This window comes from Carex rostrata, chromosome 32 (genome assembly GCF_964058835.1).
Source record: "Carex rostrata chromosome 32, lpCarRost1.2, whole genome shotgun sequence".
NCBI lineage: Eukaryota > Viridiplantae > Streptophyta > Magnoliopsida > Poales > Cyperaceae > Carex > Carex rostrata.
The window spans coordinates 2,462,222-2,481,208 of NC_135949.1; the positions used below are offsets into that span (position 1 = coordinate 2,462,222).

The 18,987-nt window shown below is 31.8% G+C and overlaps 3 protein-coding genes across 3 annotated transcripts; 2 read left to right on the top strand and 1 right to left on the bottom strand.

Annotated features, from left to right (window-relative positions):
- The first annotated feature begins 10 nt into the window (after positions 1-10).
- LOC144547950 (protein-tyrosine phosphatase) lies at positions 11-2,188 on the top strand. Its single transcript, XM_078296639.1, has 6 exons — positions 11-301; positions 403-515; positions 620-755; positions 867-934; positions 1,160-1,246; positions 1,928-2,188. Exons 1-6 carry the CDS (start codon positions 46-48, stop codon positions 2,012-2,014), a joined length of 747 nt encoding a protein of 248 aa, XP_078152765.1. The 5' UTR covers positions 11-45; the 3' UTR covers positions 2,015-2,188.
- A 1,335-nt stretch (positions 2,189-3,523) lies between these two features.
- On the top strand, positions 3,524-6,602 carry LOC144548174 (protein BUD31 homolog 2-like). Its single transcript, XM_078296880.1, has 4 exons — positions 3,524-3,643; positions 4,818-4,913; positions 5,033-5,219; positions 6,233-6,602. Exons 2-4 carry the CDS (start codon positions 4,820-4,822, stop codon positions 6,390-6,392), a joined length of 441 nt encoding a protein of 146 aa, XP_078153006.1. The 5' UTR covers positions 3,524-3,643; positions 4,818-4,819; the 3' UTR covers positions 6,393-6,602.
- Positions 6,603-6,743: 141 nt separating this feature from the next.
- On the bottom strand, positions 6,744-8,051 carry LOC144548173 (uncharacterized). Its single transcript, XM_078296879.1, has one exon. It carries the CDS (start codon positions 7,869-7,871, stop codon positions 6,873-6,875), a length of 999 nt encoding a protein of 332 aa, XP_078153005.1. The 5' UTR covers positions 7,872-8,051; the 3' UTR covers positions 6,744-6,872.
- Between the last annotated feature and the right edge of the window lie 10,936 nt (positions 8,052-18,987).

Sequence of the window (18,987 nt, forward strand, 5' to 3'; positions counted from 1 at the left end):
AATTGGGACAGGCAGTGGCAAATTGCTGAGAGGGAGGGAGGAGACATGAGTGGCATCCATGGATTTTGTACCTCAATAAACCCGAACTTAATGCGGATTTACAATCCGACTACCGCTAACCCGTTTCCCAATCGCACTACTACTAATCTCTGTCTAAACCCTCATCATGTAATCAACGCAGTACATCTCTCTTCATCGTCTGAAGCTATCACTCTTAGAAGAGTTTCATCCATGGCGACTGCTTCTCCATCTTCTTCTACCGACGAATCCAAACCTTTCTCTGTACTATTCGTCTGTCTAGGTAATTAATTGTCTTTTGATCCTCTATCTTCCTTTTCCCCTTTGTCGAGTAAATGATCTGATCTAAATTGGTTTGAATTTGATTTGATGGTTTTGAAACAGGAAATATATGTCGAAGCCCAGCAGCAGAAGCCGTGCTCAGAAACCTAGTTGAAAAGAGAGGATTGGCATCTAATTTCAGAATTGATTCAGCCGGTACAATTGGCTACCATGAGGTATATATCTCTATAAATTCCATTTATTGGAATGTTTACTGTTATAGATTCTTAAGTTTGTGATTGATTGATTGTTTCATGTATGAAAAATGGACACAAATTAGGGGAATAAAGCTGATGGAAGGATGAGAGCAGCATCACAGAGGAGAGGCATTGAGGTGACCTCCATTTCAAGACCTATCAGACCCTCTGATTTTAGAGATTTTGATCTCATTCTTCCCATGGATTTGCAAAATAAAGGTACCTATGTGTATCAATTAAGACTAACTAGTTCTGTTCTCTCTCTCTCTCTCTCTCTCTTTAAAAAAAAAATCTTATTATTTACTGTTGGGTATGTCATTGAAAATGTAGAGGATATTCTGAGTGCATATGAGAGATGGAGATTCAAGGAACCCCTCCCTGCTGATGCACCCAAAAAGGTTATTTTAATTTTGGGGGTATATATTATGAAGTAAATATTTATTCATTTTATTCTGTGGCCATGCTGGTGTTACCTTATTTTGTGACCCTCCATTCTCCAAATTTATCTTTTAAGTTTCCGGGTTTTGAAATTGATAATGATTATAATGTTGAATTTGAAAGTAGTGATATTATTATTTTGTTTTTTGCTTATCAATTAATTACATTAATTTTGTTCCAAATAGGTAAAGCTGATGTGTTCTTACTGTAAGAAGCACTCGGAAAAAGAAGTTCCTGATCCATATTATGGGGGGCCTCAAGGATTTGAGAAGGTCACTACTTTCTTCTATTTGTTGCTTTTATATTCATTCTTCTTTCAAATTATTGTGCTTTCTTTAATTCCCTTTCTGTTTAAAGGATTGCTTGTATAGACTGGGTTTGCAGTACCAGACCTCGTCTTCGGGAAAAACAAGCAATGAAATAAGCAAACACAAACATAAAGTAGTAAATAAGGAATTCAAGTTGAGAGACGACCCCCCCACACACACACACACAACCAATGCTACACACAAAAAAAAAAAAAAATGCTGCTTTGTAGTGGCATGATACACAGACTTGAGCAGAACTGAGAAACTTTAAAATAAATTAAATTATGCCTTCACATATATGCAGTCAATACCTGCCATATATTAGATCATTTGCAAATAACACGTGACCACTAGAAGCAAGGGCAAATTATACAAATACCAGAATAGTTTTTCATGTTTAACTCTGACCTGTTCATACAAATCCACTTAAATAGTCCCACATTTATTCTTGATTTTAGTTCATATAGTACATTACTTAAAAATGTTTTTTTTTATCATAAGCACAAATTTGTCAATATTTAAAAAAGAACATTGGTGGTTAGCAGGAAATGTTTGGTGTTATTTGCAAAACCGTCATTTTTATTACCTTTTTCTACACATTCAATTTTGGTTTATTAATCTTTTTGTGAATTGCTGCATATACAGGTGCTGGATTTGCTGGAAGATGCATGTGAGTCGATGCTTGACAGTATTGTTCAGTCACAGAATGCTCCTACTTCGGCTTCTACTTAGAATTTATCTCTTATCTTCACTCATTGGTTAGAAATTGGATTCATCTACCACGTGTTATGGGATTTTTTATCCCTTTTCGACTTGAACTATAAGCGATGATGTAATATAACCGACGAATTGAAAAATAGATGGTTGCTGTAAGACAAGAATATATGAAAGTGTTTCTTCTCTACATATCTATAGATTGAGAAGCAATTCAAAACAAAAATAGAGACTGTAATTGTCTTTCTTTGAAGTGAGGAACTTGCAACTTACAAGGTACAAATATTGATTTTATATAAAGAGAGTTCAAATGCTTTCAATTTTAAATTTTTTATCTTAAAATTTAAAATTTATGTTAAGATATAATCTATATCATTTATTTCTATGCACATATAATATTTTAATTCAGTTTTAATTGGTCTTAAGAATTTGCAAATATACTGACAAGGATAATTTGTGTATGTTGATTTTTTAATTATTGATTCATATAAAAACAAAATAAAAACGTGAAGGACCAATGGAACTGAAGGAATAATTTAGAAAATAATGTAGATCACAGTAATAATTTTATTTTACAATTAAAAAGTGGAGAAGGTAATAGAGACTCTAACAATGGAGAAAATTAGGCCCAAGCCCAAAAAAAACTTAAGGCCCAATGGAACTCGGGAAGGAAATTATGAAATTAAATGGCTTCAGGCCATGAGCACAAATTGAATGGATCATTTAGAGACCTAAATATCTCTAGTTCACCATCTAAAAGCATCTCCAATCCAACAATTAAAATTAATTGCTAAATAACAATTATAAAAAATTTAAAAATTAAGTAATTCACTCCTACATTGGTACAATCAACTAAACAATTGAGAATTAAACACTTGGCCAATAAAAATTAAACATTTGACCAACTCATCTTTAGAAAAAATTCTTAGAGCATCTCTAATCCAGCAATTAATAAATTAATTGTTAAATAACAATTATGAAAATTTTAAAAATTAAGCAATTCACTCCTACATTAGTACAATCAACTAAACAATTGATAATTAAATACTTGGCCAATAAGAATTAAACATTTGGCTAACTCATCTTTAGAAAATGATTTCTTATTAAGCAATTTTTTCCAATAATTGCTAAATAAGCAATAGCCATACAACCCAGCAATTACAAAAACAATTGACACATCAGCATAAGCAATCCATAAACAATCACTGTTGGAGATATTCTTATTAAGCAATTCTTTCCAACAATTGCTAAATAAGCAATAGCCATACAACCCAGCAATTACAAAAACAATTGACACATCAATACAAGCAATCTATAAGCAATCACTGTTGGGGTGCTCTAAGGTAACATAATATTTATGTTTAGATCCTAACCATCTGATCAAAATCCGCACGACTATTAAAGAATCTCTTGCATTCCACCTCGAAATAGAAATATTCTGTTACCTCAGAGGAAATGGAGTTAATATGTCTCCCTCCAATAGAATTCAAATGGAGGGCTCCATTTGTCTTCATCTTGAACTTCGCTCTCAAATCCATAATTCGAGGGTTTAGTACTGGACGACAGGACGAGTCCATTTGTTCCCTCTTTCTCTCCTCTCCTTCCTCGACGAATTTCTGCTCTACTCTACTCTTCTCTCCATTCGAGGTTCTCATTCCTTTACCATTTCTTTTTTCTTTATTACAGTACCACTGAGTCGCACAGTTCTAACAAACGAATTGTGATTTCTTGTATGATTTTTCTCTTTTCTAGTTACCATTGATTTTTGTTTTCAATTCTATGGTCTAAACCATAGTCATTAAAATTGACCCACATTGCATTTGTTACGAGTGTAAGAGCATCTACATCCCTGAAACTCTTGGAGTTTCTAATATGATGTGGCAGTTTCTAAACCAGTTTTAGAGATGTAGATGAATTTCTTATTTAGCAACTTTGTTCCAAAGTTTCTTAATAAGAAACCGTTTATAAACTCTGACGTGGCCAAATAATTCGCTGAAATTTTTCTCTCTTGTAATTTATTTGCTGATGTGGCAATTAAAAAACTCTAATTTTAGTTTCAGGGATGTGGAGGTTTAGAAACTTTCAGAGACAAAATTTCTAAAAATTAATTAACAGTTATTTAGAAACTCCAAGAGTTTCACGGATGTAGATGGTTTCAATTCAATTGAACTTCAATTAATTAATTATTGACCTATGCTGCTACTTAGAGTGGGAAAAATGGCACGGCGGAGTCGGCTCCGTCACGGAACGGCACGGCACGTGTGTCAGTTACGTGTTGTGACTCGCGTGTCCCGAGCCATAACCATTCGCGTGTCGTGACCATCCTTTGAAACTTCAGCACGTCACGTGAAAAATCTAGTCACGGCACGAAGTCACGCGAGTCACGTGTAATTAGGATCATTAGATATTGATTAGATGGTGAATCTTGAATAAACTAACTTAAATCATAATTAAATGGTCACACGAGGCACATTTGGGCACGACATGACTCACATGGCGTGACCATTTGTGTGCCATAACCACTCCTTGATATTTTAGTCACGGCATGGCACGTGAAAAATTAACTTGATCACAGCACGAGACCAAAGTCACGACACAGCACGTTTTTTCCATTCTACTGCTACTATAGTACTTACCAGTTGCAAATATAAACATCAGAATGCTTTTTTTTTTTTTTTTGCTTACTACTTCCACTACTATATCTTGAATAGAACAACAGAAAAACTTTGAAGAGCGAACCAAAATTTTGTTCTATGTTATTAATTAACTTGACTGGAAGCTTAGTTATTAATTGAAGTAACTTGGTGATTGAATAGAATAGAAATGCCAAAGATAAAGACAAGCCGTGTCAATTATCCTGATGGATGGGAGCTTATCAAGCCTACCTTTCTTGACCTCGATGCTAAAATGAGACAAGGTCTCTCTCTCTCTCTCTCTTCCCCTTCTGACATGTACAGTTTTCAGTTTTGAGTTTTCAACTTTCAACCTTTATGTGGGTATCCTTTTGATTTAAAGAAATAATTTTTGTTGGTGCAGCTGAAAATGACCCGCATGACGGGAAGAGAAAGTGCGAAGCGCTGTGGCCTATCTTTCATATTACACACCAAAAGAGTAGATATGTCTTCGACTTGTATTACAAAAGGCAGGAGATTTCAAGAGAGTTGTACGAGTTTTGCCTCGAACAGGGTTACGCCGATGCCAATCTCATTGCCAAGTGGAAAAAGGTGTTTATACTTGTCTTATTCCGAGCCTTAATTTTGTAGTTTGTATATTTTTCTGGTATAATTCAAAGGGTGCAATTTTTCTTGAAACACAAAATTGCCAGGTTTATAAAATTTCTTTTTGAAAGTTCCAATTTGTCATTTTATTTAAAGAAGGGGACTAGGAAGAAAGATTGGTAGTCAAAAATTTCATGCAAGGAACAAGCGATTGTTTAGATAGCATCGTGCTTTAGCGAGTGTCGATCTCACAATTGACATTTTAGATAGCATTTGTCGCATTTGAATAGTCTATACAAGGACAAAAAAATGGTATAGATAATAAGCTGTTAAGGTTGTACTCTTGAGGTCATTGATATAACTCAGTAAACCAAACTCAGTCAATATTATAACCTCTAAAATGCTATCTGATGTAGACATATTTCTTCTTAATTCATTGACTAATTCAATTTCAAAGGCTGGATGGGGGCCTCTTCACCAAACTTTTGGTCTCACCCATGTAGAAACAATCTGTATTGTTAGGGAATTACACAGCAATTATACAATAGAGTTTGATTTATTCTGAGTATAATTCTATCTGGCGGAATTGGATTAGTGGAAGAACATTTTGTTACATTAAGTAACTACCATTAATAGTTAAATACAAATCTCTCTGGTAACTTCTCTCACATTCCTATCAAAGAACCATATAATTAATGCATAGGGTTATAGTTAGACTATTTATTATATCTACTTGGTTGGTTCATGATTTGAACCATACTTAGCTGGCTAATATAAATTAATTACACAACTAAGTATGGGATTCTTTGTTTGCATAACTACCATTAATAGTTAAATACATATCTCTGGTAACTTCTCTCACATTCCTATCAAAGAACCATATAATTAATGCATAGGGTTATAGTTAGACTATTTATTATCTCTACTTGGTCGGTTCATGATTTGAACCATACTTAGCTGGCTAATATAAATTAATTACACAACTAAGTATGAGATTATCTGTGGACATGAATATGCGGGCTGGATATGAGAGGCTATGCTGTCTTAGGTGCATACAGACAAGAGATCACAATTTCGGGACGACATGCATGTGCAGAGTGCCGAAACATCTTAGAGAAGACAATAAGGTGATTGAATGTGTGCATTGTGGTTGTACCGGTTGTGCTAGCGGTGATTAGTCGATTGTTACTTTTGATTTACCAGTGATGTTAGAATCAGATGATTTTGTTGCTACAAATCAATTTTAGATTTGACTCAAATGCTGTGCTTCTGTTTTAAATATACTGGTAATGAATTTCTCCTAAGTTTTTATTTGATTGCAAGCAAAGAAATGGCATATTCAGTTGTTAAGAATCTAAGATCAAACTTGCTCGTTTCATACGCTTGAATATATATATATATTTTTTTATGAATTATCAACTAGTGAGACACTTTGCCAAGAAAGTGAAACCAGTAGATAGAAAGAAGAAAGAGTGTAATCAACAGAGAAAAAAGTTTCTCTCAAAAAAAAAGAAAAAACAGAGAAAAAGAAAACAAATGAATATACATCACTTTGTGTCATGTACCCTAAAGTGAGAAGCAAAAATAATTAATCAAAACTAATCTCAATTCAAAAAGAACCCAAATAAACTAAAAAAGAAAAAAAAAATCACCAGATATCATAGCTTCTTGATTGCTTGAATCAGAAGAAAAAACCCACTGCCACTGCCTCCACCCCCGGCACCAGACCTTGCCGGGCTCTGGCCCGGTTGAGATGGCTCTTCTTCAAGCCAGATGCGGTTGTCGGCCGAGGTCCTTGTTTTAAACATGAAAAGCGCGCACCCGGGTGGGTTACAAAACCACCAATCATGTATGTCCCACATCATGTCGATCACTGTTCCATCGACAAATATCGATTGGTTCCCTCGAAAATTCCATTTCAACCGCTTCACGCTCACCACCTTCTTCTTGTCTACTGTCACCATCAACTCGGCATCCCGCGAATTCCATTCATCTCCTTTGCAATATATTGTGATATCATGTTCCTTACCTTCATCTCTGAACCTTGATCTGGTTGAATAAGCCGTATTACCACGTGTTTCCTCCTTTCGGCACAGAAAAGAGAACCTTGCCATTGGAATGTCTTCAAACTTGCGCACAAAGTCTCGGCTCATGTCCCCAATTAGGAGGCTGAACTCTGCGTCAGCTATGACAGCAACGAAGTAATCCTTAACGGGTTCGGGTCCCGTCCCGTACTTGGCAGACCCTATATCCCAGTGTAACCCGACAACCGTGCCCTCTGTTACAAAAGCACGGCTGCCTCTTTTCTTCTGCAGTGCAATTGGCGTGTTGTCCGGTATGGTTACGTTTCCTGACATGCCGGTTGCGGTTGATTTTGGTGGTCTCGAAGAAGTCGATGAAAATGTAGAGAGAGAAGAAGAACCATCTTCTATTGCGATAGAGAGAGAATGTGAGTTGTTGCTGCTTTTCGACCAGACAACTCTTATTATGATCTCTTTTCGACTCGACAAGATTGCCTTGTAGACACAGGTATGAACCGCTTGTAGCGATTTGTCTAGAAAAATTGCGCCGGTACCAGCATAGGTACTGCTGCTACCAGTACTTGGTTCTGACAAGCTTACTGAGCTATCGCCGAAGCAAGAAGGGAAGTCTTTCATGGCCTCAGAAAGTATAGAGGCTAGAATTCTCTATAACTCTCCTTGGCTTTTGTATTTTTTTTCTCTTTGGCAATGACACAACTGTTTTAGAAAGAGAGGAGTTGATTCCATGACCCATTAAAAAAAGATAGAAGAAAAGAGATAGATAAGAAGAAAAAAGGGTTGAAAAAAGAAAAAGTCTAAAATGTAGTATTCATTAAGAATATATATATCCATATATATTGATTGAAGACGTGAGAAAAGGTTTCTGTATTATTGGTTTTGGATTTTGGATTTTTTTTGTTTTTTATATATGTTTTGTTTCCATTTTAACTCTACATGGGTAGTTTCTACACAATCTGTCTCAAGTCAGAAAAAAAAGGAAAAGGATTCATGATTTGATAAGAAAATATGTTTAGGAAGTATCTTAATATTAAACAAATATAGTATTAAATTTTTCCTTCACATTAACATTTCAAATTTTGTTAAATTTTATTTGATTTTAATATGTAATAATTAGGTATTCTATACTTGATATTATGAAGTATTTGACACAGAAGGATATGCAAATATTTTTCTTACAGTTGATTGTCACAATGTTATTTATGACATTTGATAAAAAAAAAAAATAGTTTGTTTTATTATCTTTCAAAATTATTTTTTAATTAAAGCTCAAATCAATGCTTCTCTATCTAAAAACATAAAAAAAAAAAAAAACTTTTAACTAGATTCAATTAATCTACAATCGTTGGGCTTGCTTGTAAGAAAACAATTGGAAATTAATCACAACAACTAATTAATAAATACCAAATAAAAAGCATAACGGGTTGAAATTTTGGATGCGGATCCAATGTTACCCGAACCCGACCCGCAATCACCTTTTGACGGGACAACTGATGGTGGCATAAAAAGAGAAGAATTATTATTGCTTTTGATTAAGACTTTTTCTTGTTTGTTTTTTAAATTCAACTGATTAAATCCAATTGACATTTGAGTATCTGACAAAGTATAAACCAATTTTCATTTATGACTTTTTCTTGTACGCATTTCGAAACAATTAGACGACTGGATTAGAAAATATATGAATAACAGAGTTACTGTTCATGCATGAGAATAACAGCAGATTTAGATCCTACCACTTTTTGTATCTAATCAAGGATCACTGCTTATTTTGAAATGTAAGTATAAAAAATATATTTTGAATAATTGTGATTTTTTTTTCTATGATTAACGATCTATATACTTGTAAAAAAGTTTGATTTTGTCAAATTATCTTCCAATAAGAGAGATTTAAAAGTTTGTATATATGACCTTATTTCATAATTCATATTAAATTAATAAACTCCGTCTGTATAGTTTCAACACAGTCTGTCCCAAGCCAAGAAAAATGAGGAGGGTTCGTGATAGGCTTGACGAGCCAACGGTAAAAAAAACCTCTTTATGGAAATGAAACCCTCACGAATTGAGCAGGAGTAGTACTAAGACGGGTGACCTCTTGAGAAGTCTTTGTATTGCTAATTCCGGTTAGAATTTATTTCTAGCCTACTCCAACTTGTTTGAAAATAAAAATTTTGAAGAAAGAAGAAAAATATTAAATTAATAACACAATCTTGTGCTGTATGTTGGAGGAGTTAGCAAACCAATCTTATTATGTATATATTTTTTGTTGAATCTTTAATTGCATCATTTTGCTTACTACATAAATTGTTGATAATATATATAAAAAAAAAATATGAGGTATGCGACGTGAGTGATGGCCAACGACTAATTGTAAAATATCAGATCAGTTGAGAAAAGTTTCTTATAAAAAATTGTATCATACATTAGAGGTTGTTGATAGGTTGGAATGTTTTAATTAAAGAACCCACTACCAAAAGGTCACAATCAGAACTTGTTTATAATAAATTAATTACTAACATGACCCTGTTATTTTGTCTAATTAAAATTATTTATTTAGTTCCATGATAAAAAAAAATGTAACTGATCTTTGCATGCCACAAATTTTTTTATAGAGATTTTTTATATTTGTATTTCCTAATTATTTCTTAGGCAACATTGGTCAAATTTTTAATTAAGATAGCATGCAACATAGTTTCTAATAATGAAATATGAAAAATTAAAACCACAAAGACTAAAGTTTTTTAGTCGGTGGATAAATAAGTTTTTTACTAAAAAAAATTGTGGAAAAATAAAAAAATGGTTAAGATTGATTCCATAAATTAATAAATGATGAACTTGACTAAATTGTTTTTTTTTTTTTACTTTTTTATTTGTTTCAAACTATAGGTGGAGGCAATTTTAGAAAGATAAACATCAATATTTATACTTTAAAATTCTTTATTGTAATTTTATTAATTGAGAGAATAACAACGGTCTTGAATAAAGCATTATTACAAAATAACACCCAAATAATTTCAAAGTTGACTCATATTTATTTTTAGGTTATGATATCAATGCCAAATCAATCAAATCCTAGCAAATAAGATCACAAATAAATTTATTAAATGTATGTCTATCAAATTTTAGTGGTTGGATTTTTAAATGGTATGAATTGTCCATGGGGACCACAAAAAATAAAATAAAATTTAGCTATTGTTGCACTAACCTAGTTCAATAATTTGATTTTTGCCTTTCAACAAGTTGACATCATTTACATAAATTGAGAAATCAAAGATGACAAAAAGTTTTAGATTCTCACAACTCAAAAGCCACTTAAAGCAATACAAGATTTTTGAGATTTAAAAATAATAATTTAGACAACTAAATTAATTGTGAATATTAAATTTTCTTTTTTAGAAGTTACATAAAATTTTTAAGAAGTTTAAAGAATTATGGCATTTTTACTCACGATAAAATTATGGCTTCACAAGGTTTCATATTTTTTATTTTTTTCAAACCATGGAAAATTTCATAGAAGACAATGTCATTAAATTAATTACATCTTTGGTTTTGAAATTTTGGAATAATTATTTTTTACTAAAAAGAGAGTTCAAATGCTTTCATTTTTTATGCCTCCACTTTTTATTTTTCTAAAAACAAAAAATTTAAAACTAATATGTAAAAATAAAAGTTTTAGATGTGATATATGTTATTTTCTCTACATGGTCATAAAATTCACTTTTAAATTTTATTTTTATATGAATCAATTAGTTAAAAAAATCAACATCTAGAAATTATCGACATAAATATATTTTCGCAAACTCTTGATACCATAATGCGGTAATCTTTTATATGTGCAAAGCTAAAATAATATGTATCATATCTACTAATTTATATCTTTAAATTTTAAGTTGTTAAACTTAAAAAAAAAATGAAGAAACAATGGAGATACAAAAAAATAAAAAATAAAGACATTTAAGTCTTCCTCCTTAATTAATTATATGCTAATTGAAAAAACAAAAACAAAACAGACGTCAGAAGCAGAACAGAATTCTTTGGTTTTGTTGAAATTTGTTGTTACGCAACAATCCATTGCTTTGTCAGAAAAAAAAATATTTTTTTTGTAAAGAGGTCAAAGGTGATGCATAAACAAAACAAAACGAAATAAAATAAAATAACCTTAAACTATTATAACAAAATCAATTTCCCGTTGTTTTGAGGTCGCAATTATTTTATTTTTATTTTCGTTAAAACCACTGTTTAAATTGGTGCCGGGTCTGCCTTATCCAGAAAGAAATCACATTACAAGGATAATTCTAGAATTTTTAAAATGCATTTATTTAAATATTTAGAAATATCGGTTAAAATTGGAAATGTGTTTTTATTTTTATTTTTTAATAGCATATGTATGAAGTTTGATATGGTTTGAAAATTATTTGGGTCTTTCTTTAAATAATTAGTTTAAATTTAACAATATACAATTTTGGTGGTCTTACCGAATATGACCAATCAAATTCTAAATTGACACAAATTTGATCCATGCTCAATTTAATTAATGAACATGTATCTATATTTTTTTAATTTAAATATTTTTTTTCAAGATATTAAAATAATAAATAATGTTCGGGTTCCCGGACTCTCATCCCCACCTTAGTCCCCAACTAGTTCAACAATTTTCAACCAATTTTTCAATTTTGAATCCCGCAACAAGCCTCTTCTACCTCTATCGTCTCTTTTCCATCGTTGCCTCCTCTTTTTTGTCCTCCTCTCTCCCTCTACCCTCATTTTCGCTAGTCCGCCTCCGTCTCTCTATCTTTGCTGTGGCGGAGTAAGATCTGAGATCTGAAGAGAGATGCGATAAGAAAAATTAGAGGATATGAGATAGAAGCTATATACTTATATACTTGATCTGTAAAAAAAAAAAAAAGAAGTTATATGTAAAGTTTAAAGTCTTGACACGATTATTTTACAACATTGTCAATACCGGCATTCTTCATTCTAAAAATTTTCATAGTTAAATTAAGAGTGTAATCTTTGTTGGAACTTTATTTGAAAACTCAAAATTCCAACTCAATATTTTATATTTGATTAAAATATCTATTTGTAATATTTCCAAACTTGAGAGTTCAAATTTAAATTTCGTATGTAATTATTTCAATTCCATTTGTTTTCTCTGAATGGTTATAAAAGCCATTAAGCCAAAAAGGCGTTACAATACAGAGCCACCTTTGTATCTTATTAATCTCTCTATTAATCTTTCTTTAAGACAATTAATCAGCGGATCAATTGATAATGTTTGAACATTATAAATGTTTGAACAATTAAAGTAAGTAATTAGACACCGGCTTGAATTAGAACACTTGTTCAAAAGTAAACAAATTCATCCCTTACTTTTCTCAGAGCAATTAGACACTTTTTTTTTCTTTAAAAGGAGCAATTAAACAGAGATTGAAATCTCCATCCAATTAATTGTTAGAAAGAAATAGAATAAAGAAAGGCAAGTTCCTTCCAATTTGGACCCTACATATGTGTGTTGCTCAATGCATTTTGTAATGCACTGCCTCACAAGGAAGGTATTTGAACCCTACATATGATAAACGATAAAAATCTAAAGGTAACTATAATGGTTAGAAATTAATGAAATCGAAACTATAGGTCAGAGTTTCAATCTTAACATTAGAATTGCCTTGATTATTTGGATCATGATAATTGTCCCCGTAACTCTATCTCTTCATTTATCTCCGTACTTAACTTCTATAACTGCCTTGGGGATCACAAAAGCTCCAACACTGATTTTTTTTCTTTCTGAAGTATTAATTTCCATGCACAAAAGTATTTATACTTAAGAACAGAAGTGTTTATATCTATAAGGTAAATAATTTTTACATAAATAATTGTCTCTTCAATCAAATCTCAAACTACATGGGGGGGGTCCATACACGTTTTTAATTAGAGGTGAGTTTTTTTTTTCTTTATTCAATCTCGTTCACATTTCTGACGATCTATGAGAAATTTTATAAATCTAAATCAACAAACGTCTTCTACGCAATTTTATCTTTCAAATAAGATTCATGATGACATACTTTTGGACTCGTCGTCACACACGTATTTATACCTCGTCGTGCAAGTATTTATACCTATATATACTTGCAAATAATTTTTACATATGATGCTGCTGTCATATGAAAGTATTAATATAAATTATTACAAGTATTTATACCTATGCACTGAAATATTTATATCTATGTAAAAAATACTTGAATAATCACCTCGTATATGTTTATCGTGATAAATATTTTTTTGTATGGATAAATAATTAGTGGAGACCATAGTACAATCTCTAATTTTAGAAGTGTTTAAATAATTAGTGGAGACCATAGTACAACATCTAAATAATTATCATCTTCCTTATTTAACGTGGACCTTTTAATTTTAGAAGTATTTAAATAATTAGTGGGAACCATAGTACAACATTTCTAAATTATAGCTGTGAGGATAAAAGAGAGATAGGTGTGTGTGGATGAATATAATTATTCTTTATATTATTTGACCTCATTTATATATTACTTAATTCTAGTTTCCAAAAAGTTACTTATTTCTCATTTATAAAATAACTTGGCAGTCTATATTAAAAATAAAATAAAAAATGTTGTCTGAAGTAGTCTTAAAACCTTTTTCATTAGGAGATAGGAGGGGTAAATCCGTCAGATATCTGGTCTAATCCATCTCATTCTTGTCAAGATGAATTTACATGACTGCAATTAATGCAGATTTAAATATGTTTGCACATACATGATACTAATTGAAGGTCTGTGTAGAATTTAATAACAAGTTCATAGGTAGGTAGTGGTTAGATCAATCAATCTTTATCTACTTTTAAAGCTTCCATTTTCAAATTAAGTGCTCCTGGACTAACAATAGAAGCCATCTGTTTTCATCCATAAAATATCTTATCTTGTGATTTTCAATATAAATTCTCTTTTTATATGAACCATAATTTTCCATGATGTGAAAGGCAAAAGACACTCAAAATTTCCACTTCAAAGAAGGTCTACAGTAGGGGTGACAAAAAAGCTTGTGGCTCGTGACTTGATTGTGACTCACACTTGACTCGCTCGTTATTAGATCGAACTGTTAATGAGCCAGCTCGCCACTAGCTCGGTCCAGAATTAACGAGTTCAAGCTGGAGTCTAGCTTGCTTGCCAGCTCGCGAGCTAGCTTGGCTAGGCATCAATTTGTAAATTTGTATGAATTTGTGTGCATTTATACTGTCTAGCTCGGTTCAGCTCGATCCAAAAAGTTTGTAGAATTAATTTTCTTCTTAAAACAAGATTCAGCCAGACCCAGCTCGTCAGCTTGCGAGCTGGATCGAGCTGGCTTATCACGATTTCAAGCTTAGATTTTAGCTTGAATGTCCTAGGTCCAGCTTGTTGGGTTTTCGTGAACGGTTCAAACCCATTTAATTAGCTTAAGCTGCGGAAAGAGTAAAACAAAAATTTTTACATCTAACTTAAGCTACGGATTAAATGAATCAAGAAGATTCGTTTAATCCTATTTACAGATCTACTCCATAATTGATTTCCTAAAGCATTAAATCTATTTACAAATTAAATAGATTAATATAACAATTTATACCTTGATTCCAAATCTCAGTTGGAATGCAGACTGAGCGAGTAGAGCCTCACCAGGGATGGAATCGACTCGCAGTATCACACGTGTGATACCTCTATTGGTTATCCACCAGGACTAACCGGAGAGCGATTTACTTCTTCTGCCAGAAATACCGTAAACCGCGGAATTCTGTAGAAACACTATTCACCGAAAAAGAGACAGATTAAATATATTTAAGAATGCAAGTTATTCCGTTTTACTAATAAAGCAAAACATGAAATACCGCAGAATCTAAAAATATATTTTTCCGAATCTCGTAATAACCGAAATCAGGGAAGAGAGGGAAAACCGATTAACGAAGTAATCAGATTAACACGTGAATTAGTAAGTCTTTCTCTCTACCCCTACCCCTCTATTTATAGACTTTTGAGGAGGTTGGCAAAAGACCAAAATACCCCTCAAAACAAATCTATTTACCAAAAGCCCTTGACACCTCATCCTTTTATCATGTGAAATGACCAAAATACCCTTGCCACCTCACATGACACATGTCAACACAAGGGAAGTCGGCATAGGGTGGAAATGACCAAAATACCCTTGGCCCATTAAGGCATGAATAGTGTTGGGCTTTGATTTTGGGCTTTGACTTTGGGCCTTTAATTTTAATTAAGGCTTTGATTATTTTGGGCTTTTAAATTCATAATTCAAGCCCATAATTAACAATTAAAATTCCAAATCATATATATATAATTGTCATGTACAATTATATTTCTTTTCGGTTATTGTTCGGTAACTTTTATACAACGTAACGTGTACGTTTATAAATTAACTGTTGTTTCTGCTTGTCATTCTAAATGACATTTATAATTTAATTATATCACGTATAATTAATTATAACCATCTTAATATTAATTATAATCAATTTATAATTAATCAGTAAGATTCTCCGAGTAGCTCCTATATGGTGTGACCCAATATGATCTGTGTTATGTTGGTAAACAGAGTTAAAACTGTTTTAACTTCTGTTAGTCATGGGTGGCATCTGGCAACACATCATGACCATCCAATTACACAGATGATGCTGTACTGTACAATATCACGATCCAGTAAACAATTTACTTGTGTCAGTTCTTCTGTCTCATAGCTATCAGATCAGTTTCAAGGTAGATGTGTGTCATCCTTGGTAACTGTATCTTTTCTTGATCTTGAGTAGATTATCAAGTATAATTACTCTTGTAATTATACCGCATGCAGATAATCTAACTCTATCAAGGGGCCCAGTGATGCTATAGCTCGTATAGAGATACGAGGGACAAATAGTATTCTTGGCAGACTATCACTTCCTCAGCTAAGTTATATATATGGAAATGCTACCGTTATGGCTGCTTTTTACGGACAGCGGTAGATAACACTCACTCATATATATTTCTTAGTGGGAACGATAAATACCTCATACTGTAGAACTTTGACACTGAATGAAAACATTAATGACACGAACACAATTCTATTTAATGTTTCATTCGGGGTCTGTCAAATACCATGTTCCTATAACATGTATCTATGTGAATAAAATGACATCTCGTGTCAAGTGGTTTGTAAAACTTAACCATCTTTTAATCCACATACTAACCTTATAGCGGTAATTAGTGTTCCTGCTAATTATCTTGGTTAGTGACTTTTAAGAGTATATATTATCTATATTATGGAGTTTCACAATTTCAGTCATGAACTCGAAATGATCCATAATTTCAATAATACTCAAGGCAACAAAATGATATATAAATAAACATTCAATTCATGAACAAAGCTTTATGATTAACTTATCGTATTATTGACTTCTAGATTATTACAAACTAACACAGCTCACTCAGCTAGCTCGGTTCAGAATTAACAAGCTGAGCTTGGGTCTAACTCAGACCGACCTAAAACCTAAGCTTGAAATCATGACAAGCCAATCCGAACTAGCTTGCGAGCTAACTTTAAAAAACATGGAATGAAGTTAATAAAAATGACATTAACTAGAAAGAGGGTTTAAAAATGATCATTCAAATATTAAGTGACAAAAAAGTGATAAAATAGAAAGGCTGTAAATTAAATTGGGAAGTGCCATGATTATTTCTCATGTTACTCATCCTATATAAGAAAAAGATCATTCTACTTTCAAATCATCGTATGAATAGATCTAGAGAACTAGTCTAGTAACAAAGACAAGAATTTAATGTATGGGAGGTTGCAAGTTCGAAATAAGAATAGAGAATTTTTTGTGGATATTAAAATATTACAAGGATCTTTGTACAGGAGGATGCAAGTTCGAAATCCGAATAAAAAATTATCTGTGGATATTAAATAGTTGGATAATTTGATCACTAACTTTTACTAGAAAAATAATATGACTAGGTCTAATCAGATGTTTAGCACGCCATTTGAATTGGCATTCTTAAGCTCACCACCTGATGAGTTTAACTCCAAAACTTATTGAATTGGCTTGAAACATTAAATTTAAACCGTTGAAATCAATCTACTTCAAAAGTGGTATGTTAATATGAAAAAATGTATAAATTTTTGAATTAATTTAATAAAAAGTCAAATAATTTAAAAATATATATAAGTTAATTTTAATATATTTATTTTTCATTGAGATATTAAGATCAATGGTATTTTATTAATTAGTTGACAAGAATATTTCAGTACAACCTACCACAAAGTGGTGTATAAATGAGAAAGAAGCAATAAGAAAAAAGGAAGAAGAACAAAGGGATAATTATCTGAGGTATAAATTACAATAAATTTATTGCATCAGGAAGAAATTGATAAACTTATTGTATCTCCGTTTTAAAGAATAAAATGCAAAATTTTGCAGAGATGTCATCAGTTGCCTCATATAAAACGGAGATGTCAGAATAAAATACAAACTTATTGTCAATTTCATTTTATAAAGAATAAAATGCAAAATTTCAATTTATAGAGATGCCAGGAAGAGAAGAAATAGATGTCAGAACTAATAAAACCTTTATCTGAAAAATAAAAAAAGAAAGAGGCAAAGAAGATCTGAATTATTTTTTGTTGGAATTTATTTCTACACGAAAATCCATTACTCAGTCATTTTTTTTGTACAATATGTCAAATATTATTTATAAATAAAATGAAAGTCATAATTTGGCAAGAGGGGATTGAGCCAAATTCTTTCAAACACTGATTTCTTTAGCGTCTATTTAATCCTATTTATGGATTAAGACAATCAAATATGAACTCCTTAGCGCGGATTAAGATTTAATTCTACTTTTATTGCTAAACGGGAAGCAATTATATCTAAATCTATTTCGTACACGTTGTTCTGTCATACACAGTTATTTCATTAGAGGTTTTTTTTTTCCGGAAAAAGAAAACGAGGTATAATATTTTAAATTCATAAAGAATCTTTTAATCTGGATTTTGAACCCGCGGCCTTCCACCGTGAATGTTGTATTTTGCCACAACCAAACAGATTCATAATTATTAATTTGAGTTAATAAGTGTGATCAGGGGTTTGACAATATTTTGAAATAACATTAATTCCGTATGTGGCAACTTCATAGTTAGTTAGTTTGAAATAACATCATCATCATCATTATTATTATTATTATTATTATTATTATTATTATTATTATTATTATTATTATTATTATAAAAGAGGTTGTAAAAAAATCACTCAACAAAATTATTATTATTATTATTAATATTCATACAAAGAGATGGGCTACGGTGAGTTGCGAAGTAAAACGCGTTTCTACTTCATGCCGTATTTTTATTTTGAAAGTCCAAACGACTGATCCGAACCGTTAGATGTTTAATCCATATTAAAATGTGCTTGGAGACCAAATTTTATATTTTTTTGGAATTTTTTTACTATTTATTAAGCATTTTTGAAAATTGCTGTTTTGCTGTGAACAGTAAAAAACAGTAAATTTTTCTGGACCATCAGATCAGCGACTTTCAAAATTGCTTAATAAATAGTACAACAATTTCAAAAAATGTAAAATTTGGTCTCCAAGCACATTTCAATATGGAGAACAAGATGAACGGTTCGGATCGACGTTTTGAACTTTAAAATAGCAAAATATGAGTGTGAAGTAAAATAGTCGCTTTACTTCGCAACTCACCGTAGCCC

Bases quoted from the DNA above. Each gene is read 5' to 3' on its own strand.
- LOC144548173 (XM_078296879.1), bottom strand. From the start codon at position 7,871: ATGAAAGACTTCCCTTCTTGCTTCGGCGATAGCTCAGTAAGCTTGTCA.
- LOC144547950 (XM_078296639.1), top strand. From the start codon at position 46: ATGAGTGGCATCCATGGATTTTGTACCTCAATAAACCCGAACTTAATG. The intron at 935-1,159 runs GTTATTTTAATT...TGTTCCAAATAG, and splicing joins CTGCTGATGCACCCAAAAAG to GTAAAGCTGATGTGTTCTTA. The intron at 1,247-1,927 runs GTCACTACTTTC...CTGCATATACAG, and splicing joins GGCCTCAAGGATTTGAGAAG to GTGCTGGATTTGCTGGAAGA.
- LOC144548174 (XM_078296880.1), top strand. From the start codon at position 4,820: ATGCCAAAGATAAAGACAAGCCGTGTCAATTATCCTGATGGATGGGAG. The intron at 4,914-5,032 runs GTCTCTCTCTCT...TTGTTGGTGCAG, and splicing joins CGATGCTAAAATGAGACAAG to CTGAAAATGACCCGCATGAC. The intron at 5,220-6,232 runs GGTGTTTATACT...CATGAATATGCG, and splicing joins CTCATTGCCAAGTGGAAAAA to GGCTGGATATGAGAGGCTAT.